This window comes from Aptenodytes forsteri, unplaced genomic scaffold (assembly GCF_000699145.1).
Source record: "Aptenodytes forsteri isolate BGI_AS27 unplaced genomic scaffold, ASM69914v1 Scaffold72, whole genome shotgun sequence".
NCBI lineage: Eukaryota > Metazoa > Chordata > Aves > Sphenisciformes > Spheniscidae > Aptenodytes > Aptenodytes forsteri.
Window position 1 is genome coordinate 5,015,169 of NW_008796193.1, and position 7,939 is coordinate 5,023,107.

General features: G+C 34.5%; 1 protein-coding gene across 1 annotated transcript in view; it reads left to right on the forward strand.

Annotated features, from left to right (window-relative positions):
* Positions 1-7,939, forward strand: part of NAALADL2 (N-acetylated alpha-linked acidic dipeptidase like 2) — a 310,350-nt gene that overhangs the window by 166,438 nt on the left and 135,973 nt on the right. The window contains exon 7 of the mRNA XM_009288028.2: positions 5,115-5,207. Coding sequence (XP_009286303.2) covers positions 5,115-5,207 — 93 coding nt within the window. The remainder of the gene's footprint in view (positions 1-5,114; positions 5,208-7,939) is intronic.

The following is a 7,939-nucleotide window of genomic DNA, read 5'->3' on the forward strand; positions in this document are numbered from 1 at the left end:
GGTGTTGGGTTGACGGTTGGACTCGATGATCTTAGAGGTCTTTTCCAACCTCAATGATTCTATGATTCTGTGATTCTATGATATCCTCCTATTAGGCTACAGCCTTGTGATTTTGTTACATGTGTTTCTCCTTTGTAGCTTGCTACCTGTCAGAGAAAAGAAAGAGTACCATATTTAATAAACTCTGGCTGTGCCATCATACGCTGTGATATCAATTTGCAAGCAATCCCATAATTTCTAGGTATTTGCACTATGCTAAACATAAATCCAAGAAAATGAATAGAGAAGAATGCAAGCATATTGTGTGGCAGTGCATGTTACTGTATCTACCAAATTTGAATTCATTGTACATAACAGTAGAAATATAATGATGTTCTGCAGATATTGCTTACTGGCATTTTAAAGAAGTACATGCTAAATAGGGAAGTCAGATGTAATACAGACATATTGTATATTAAAATGTACAAACATTTATACCAGTACTCTTGGAATTTTTTTTTTGTGGTTGCTTTAAATTCTGTTCTCTTTTTAAATGAAAAGAATTAGGCATAAACAGCGTGAAGCATTTTTTTTGTATATGTTCTCTCTACTCCTACCTGAAGCCCCAAGAGTTTTTCTACCAGAATTGTAACCGATCAAGATAGATTTTTCAGAATTCTGTTCTGTGCCATTATTTTCCTGGGTGATGTTTTGGTTTTGATTGCTGTAAGGCAGGTAAAGAATCTCTCAAAGTAGTGTGAGATGATGAAATTCAACTATACAATATGAAGCATTCTCAAAATTCATAACTATCTTTCATATTGAGTGTGACACATTTATTCTGTATCATATTATGCCATCCCAGTTTAGAACCTCCTTAAAGGACTTTATTCTAGACATCACTTATTTTCAAAAGCTTTTCATCTGAATAGATTTATTGTTGGATTCCATACTGTAGATCAGAAAATATTATGAAATAGCAAAAAGTTTATTCATTAAGCTCTTCAGATCAAGTTTGGACTTGAGGACTCGGGGCCTATGAATATCCATTTAAAAAGGAGAATATATTTTTAATAGGCAGCATAGTTGGTTAATCAAATAAAAATCTAGTAGGGAAAAAAATTAGGGATACTAGATTTCAAAGAGACTGAATTTAGGTGGTGTATTGCTTATATAAAAAACCAGTAAAGGCTTTTTGTTACAGGGACAACTGTCTAGGAGTTTTGACATATTCCTCCACAAGTCATTTTATAATTCAACAATACTGTACATTGTCCTAGATTCAGTATTGATTTATGATGTTTACATTTCTTCATTTAAAGTCCTGTGTTTGAACTTAATTGAAAACTGATGTAAAATATGGAGTAGATAGGGTTGTGCACTCAAATTGACATGATGAAATACTGCTAAGTAACTAAAATATATTTTTCACAGTCTAGTAAGATTTCAAAAGCCCATTAACTAGGCAGTATAATATGGTAGTAGTAGTTTGGAATTTTATTCAGTTATTCTAGAAAATGTCTAATGAAAATGAAGCATTTGTTTCAAATGACAGCAAAATCTGCTGTTATATATGTTTTAATGTATACTTATCATATCGGTGTATTTAACAGGATATTCTAAATATTACGTACCAGTCCATATTATTCCGTCGGTATCACCAATGGAATATAAGAAATCTATGACATATTTGATTATTAGTTATATGTAAATAGCTTATGGTGTTTCTACATTGAGTGCAGTTAGTTCTTACTGTATCATCATGTTCTGTGGTATTTGATAGTACTTTAAAGCCTTAGGTCTTGGGGCAAATAACTATGAAAACTGTAGCTTTCATTATTAAAAAAATTATTAGCCTTTAGGGGTGTCTGAAAAGCTTGGTAGCGCGTGCTCAAAAAGTTAGCAGTTGAGTTATTAGAGCCTGACGTAAGGTTTTTGAATGACTGGAACAAGCAATCTGTTGAATGTAATTTTATCCTGACTACCTCAGCTGAATTAGTGTCCCCTAAGTACTGCATGGCCATGGATGTTTGATGATGTTTGAAAGCTTTACTTTAATTGTCATTTCAAACAGATGTATTTTTATTCAAGTGTGGTTTATGTTGATTTCAGCAGGAATTATATTCATGTTAAAAACTGGGTTACTGGAAGTTATTCAATGTACCTTGTTTCTGCAATCTTCTGAAATAACTTCTGGTTTTATGATCCAAGAACTATGTTATCGAAATGCATGAATTCAGTGAGTACTTGATGCTTCTATACTGGAGTTAAATATGCAAGTAGGGAAATTTTTGTATATGAGTAGCAAAAAACTTTCCAAATGAGTTAAATTTTCAAACCTGAGTCCCTAATGAAGCTTTTTAAAATCCAGTACTCAAAGGAATGCTCAGAAAACTGTCTGAGTATAGGTGTTTAGTATGATCAGTGTTCAAGAATTTAACCAACATGTTTGAAAATCGGGCTCAGACTTTTACTCCTCTGTGTTGGTATGAGCTTGGGATAAAGTTAAAAGCAAAAAAAGAAATAAAATATAACTCATTTTTCAGGCTACAAGTAGTAGTTTTTTCTCATCTGAAGTTCTAAAATTGTCAGTGAAATGAGTGGGAAATAACCGTGCATTTCTAAAAATAACTATGTAATTGTGAGAGGAGAAGGTAGTCATTTGGTATGAGACAATTTACAGATTTCAAGTCAAGAAGTAAATAAGTAAAAGATACTGACAATACTTTTCTTCCATTTCAGAAGTAGCTTTTGGCTTACATAAACTCAAAGAGTATCCCAAATAATGTTAAGCTAAAGTCTCCTCTTAGTTTTCCAGAGAATACAGAAAAAAGAGAGAAAGTTGTCAAGATCTTTGAAATACAGCATTGGGAAGAGAGGTTTGTTGTCAGAACTGTTTAAAGGGGATTAAATTTCACTTCTGCTGTATACTCCAAAGAGTACTTTCAGCCTTTTCATCTGGTGTACTAAGCCTTTAAGCCCAAGTCACTTTAAGCTGACTACTGTGTTACATGACTATTAACTTGAATATCTGATTCCAGAATATGTGTATTGCCAGAAGTTAATTTTCTATTTCTTTATTGTCAGTTGAAGACTGGATAGCTGACGTTGATTAAGGAAAAACAGTTAAGTCAGTTGTCTTCAAAAGGATTTATCTTCTTTTTGTCTGAAATGGGGCCTAAAGAAACATATATCTAAAGTGTTGTAGGATTAAATTTAAACTGCTAAGTCAACATGGATGCCATGAGCTGTTTTCACATTGTTTAAAAAGGCCAAAAAAAAGAACATAGGTGACAGTACAGTGCTGGGAACCCTTTGGGTTGTTTTTTTTTTTTTAAATGAAATATTTGTTAAAAAATCAAGAATATCTGTAGATTTATAGAACAAACACAATTCATCATCACATGGTGTTAATAAACCTTACAGTAACTTACATAAGAAGCGCAAAGTTAGTTACGACTTGAACCCCGACATATGCATGACAGATCAAAATATTAAGTTGCTGTGATTGATTATTGCAAAATAGTGTGGTGTGGTTTATTTTTAATTAACTGTGCTTGACTTGCATTTTCTTTTCTGTTGTGTTCTAGCAAAGACAGAGTTGTCACATAGAGGACACACCTATTGATAACAGAGGAGGTTTTGTCTAAGTAAAAAGTAGAATAAATACCGCTAGCAAATTTTTTCTGAAACAAAGAAAGATCCTTGCAGTTGGTTTGCTTTTTTCAAATATCAATGAAGACTAGTGAATGAAAGTATATTGGATTTTATTTTAAGAGAATTTTAAAGTAAGTTTACCAGATGAAGTACCAGCAAATGAACCTTGAAGAACAGTATCGTAGGGATGTATTGTTTTTATTTTACACGTTGCAGTAAACTCCCCACTTGCGTATTCCGCACATCTCAGGAAACAAAGCCAGGAAACAAACTGTTAGAAATACATCTGTGGGAGGATAATAGCCTGGGAGATAGAGAGCAAAATGATCCGTGGAATATTTTAATTTTGGTCTGTGACAGTTGGGATATGGACGTTGAAGGAATTCTGGCTCAAAGATGCCTTTAAACACAGGCATCTGTGGGGGTGGTGCAGCATGCTGGATGTAAGAGAACCTCCCTGAAGGTCTAGGATGACACAGTGGTTATTGTCAGACAATTGCTATCATTTAAGTTAGAGCAGTTTAAGACATTTTCACTTTTCTCAGATAGAAGTTATGACCTTTCAGATGAGATGAATGTTAATACAGTCTATTATAATGCAAATGAAACGTTTTAAAGGTATCAGCAGCTCCCTGTAGTTAGTTGTTTTGTTTCCATTGCCACAAACTGCAGGAGTTGGTATGGTTAGTGTGTCCCACCTGCGGGACAGAGGGAACGACAGTAATTCTCAGCAAAGGACAGTTAATTTTTTTAAGCTATTTTAACTAAGACATTTACTTTTCTCTGGCTTTATCCTGTGCTACAGTCTCAACTGGCATAGCGATACTGGCAGGTCCCTTACATATTGGCAGGTTTTGGAATTTTTCTGCCCTTGTATTTACACCATTTCCTCAGTTGATACCAGCTAACCCAACAAAAGCTGTCATTTGTTGGCATAAGTTCACAAGTATATCACCAAAGGCTATGCTGGCAAAGTGATTAGTAATGCAGAGGTCTAACTTTTCCCATCTGATTTAGCATAAGGGGTTTTCTCCAGAAGAGTAGTGTAATATAAACCAGGTATAATTTTGTGAATGTTATTGAAAGATTGACCTGAGTGAAGGATTAGGTGAGAAAAACCTATAAAGATTAAGACAAATTTCCTTATCGTAGAATTATGTAAATCCTACGCTCTTTTTTTTTTTCCTGTTGTATTCTGTCAGCATTTATTGGGTGAATTGAATGATCTTTTAATTCAAGGAGTAGAGATCTCATTTGAGATTCCAGCTTTGAACCCCACTGCTAAAATGGGACTAAGAAAATACTGTAATATTTTATGTTTTAATCTCTGGTTCTTCTTCAGTATCTTTTTTTTTTCCCCTTTGTTTTTACTTTTTTTTTAATGTATGGGGAATTTATATCTGCATCCTGTAGATTTAAAATACTAAACAAGTTTGATATTTTCTTTTTCTTTTTTTTTTCTTTTTATCTTTTAACAGGCAAAAAAATAATCAGTCTAAATATTCAGTCAGTCACAACTTACAAGACAATTTCTAATGTTATTGGATATTTAAAAGGAACTGTATTTCCTGGTAAGTAACCCTTTATCGTTTGTATCGATTATTTGTTTCATGGTGGCTGGGAGTCATAGCTGGGATCAGGATTCTATTTTGCCAGATAATGCACTAATACAGTGGAAGGAGAGCACCTTTGTTGTAGTCATTTTGTGATTTGATTTATGACAAAACAGAACATAAGGGTTAAACAGAGAATGAATTCAAGGGGATATTATACTTACAATAAGCACATTTTTACACAACAAACAGGAATTACACGTAGACCAGAGAGAGTATTAGTTTTTATACCAAGTAACTATGTTGGTGGTTCTAATTTTAGGGTATACTGTATTGCATGATTTGAATTAATATGCAAGCTGTCTGTACAACTTCAGAAAAGGTTTTGATTTTTTTTTTCTAATGTTAGCATTAGAAAATTAGAATTTTGAGATAAATAAAACTCTGTGCTTCAAGTCCAGAACATCCCTACATAATTCAAGTGTCTCACTGAAACCAAGGTGTAGAGCAGCGTGATCTCTGGCTTAGTTAAGAATCTAGTATCAAATGTGATTATAGTGTACAAAAAATATGTTGCTAAATTCTTAATCACACTTCCTGCAGTCTTATTTTGTGTTACAATCATTCCTTGAGCTAGTTTTATACAAGTGTATGAATAATAATTACTGTTATGTATGTCTAAGAATTAAACAATAAGATTCTAAGTGCAACTGTGACATAAATCACAAACGCTCTCCCTACCTCGATGCTGTAGGTAGATATTACGATAATCAGGACATCATTGGAATTAAGATAATTTAGAGTTTATTCTATCTGCGAGTGAATTTGCCTAAAAGTTGAAGGGTTTCTGCAACATGAATGAACACTGTTGCTGGCTACTTACATAGTGCAAAGTGTTGTAGATCCAGTCCAATTCCTAGTGTACAGATGGCATCATCATCAAAACATCATCACATTTGCCTTGATTAATACTCTTTTATTAGGTTCAGAAGAAAGGTTGCAAATTTATCTACAGTCCCTTAGGAGGTGGGCCAGTCATTTCACATTTTAAGTGATAGAATGAAGGAGGTGGAGAAGATTTGTTTATTCCTGTTAGTGAAATAATGACTTGTGTGTGCTGAATGCTGTACTTTTCACCAAAATGTTTTTTTTTTTTTAAAACAACATAGAAAACAATTAGCACAGTGAATTTAATTTCAATAAAGGATTTAATTTCCTTCAAGAATTCAAAGTTACTACTCTACTATTGCTAATGTTTTGCAATAGCTGTCATGGAATTTGAAAGGTAGAAAATGCCACATTTAGACATACTGTCTACTGAATTGTGAAACAGAAGCAAGACAAATAATAAGCAGCATGCATCAGTTTCTGTTTAATAAATCCTTTATCTTCTCTATACCTGAATCTTTCATCTTATTATTGCATTCTTAATAAGAAGCTACTTTTAAAAGCTGTGTCAGTATGTGCTTAACTTTAAGAATTTAAGGATATATAATCAAGTGAAGTCAGTAGCACTACCCAGATGCCAACAGTTTGTCCCATAAATGTCTTGCTGAACAAGGGCCATAGCAACTGGCTTCTAATGTAGGCACAAGTTAAGCATGTAATGCACGATGGATAACATTTTGTACAGAATCAGTGTTAAACCTTCATTTGTTTCTCTGCTCTTCCTGGCTGATACTATAGCTGTGCCCACTCAACTGATTTACTTGATGTTTTCATGGCATTGATTCTCTGTCATTTTGATGGGGTTTTCCTTGTTTCATACACTTGAAATATTCACCTTTATGTTCCCAGAAATGCAGAAAGAAAGCCAAATTTATCTTTAGTGCTTAATGAAAGACCAGAGCATCACCAAGGGTGGATTTTTTTGGGTTTTTGCTTAAAGGCCTTGTAACACATGCACAGACAAACACATCTATGTAATGGTGATCTTATTTGACATTTGATCTGAGGACTAACAATGAGCATCTGAAATCCAACCAAAATATTAAAAGAGTTAGGAGCAGAGGAAATATGTTAGTTGGTAGCCTTTTAAAACCTGAAAAACATAACACTGATTTTGTAGCTCTATTGGACATGGGTGAAAATGGGATGTATAACAAGAGAAGACAGTATGATGTCACTCTTTTTTAATGATAAATCCCTGTTGTCCAGCCCATCACTGCCCTGAACACTATCCTATCTTATCACTTTCAGAAGTATCTGATGGATATTCTTTTCTCTCTCTCTATTCCTTTCTTTCTCTTTTTTCTTACCATGTGACCTCTTTCTCCACGTGCTTCAGCAAATGATTATGAGAAAAGACAGCTGCTGCTTCTGTGAGCATGACCATCCTTTCTCCTATGCTTTTCCTATAGTCATTTGCTTCAGGGTATTGCCTTTATTCAAGAGGGAGAGAGGTGCAAAGATGAATGTCCTGGTTTCGGCTGGGATAGAGAGAGGGAGAGGGTGCAAAGATGAATGTCCTGGTTTCGGCTGGGATAGAGTTAATTTCCTTCCTAGTAGCTGGTACAGTGCTGTGTGTTGGATTTAGGACAAGAACAATGTTGATAACACACCGATGTTTTAGTTGTTGCTAAGCAGTGCTTACACTAGTCAAGGACTTTTCAGCTTCCCATGCTCTACCGACTGAGAAGGCTGCAGGTGCACAAGGAACTGGGAGGGGGCACAGCCAGGACAGCTGACCCCAACTGGCCAAAGGGATATTCCATACCATGTGACATCATGCTCAGTACATAAACTGGGGA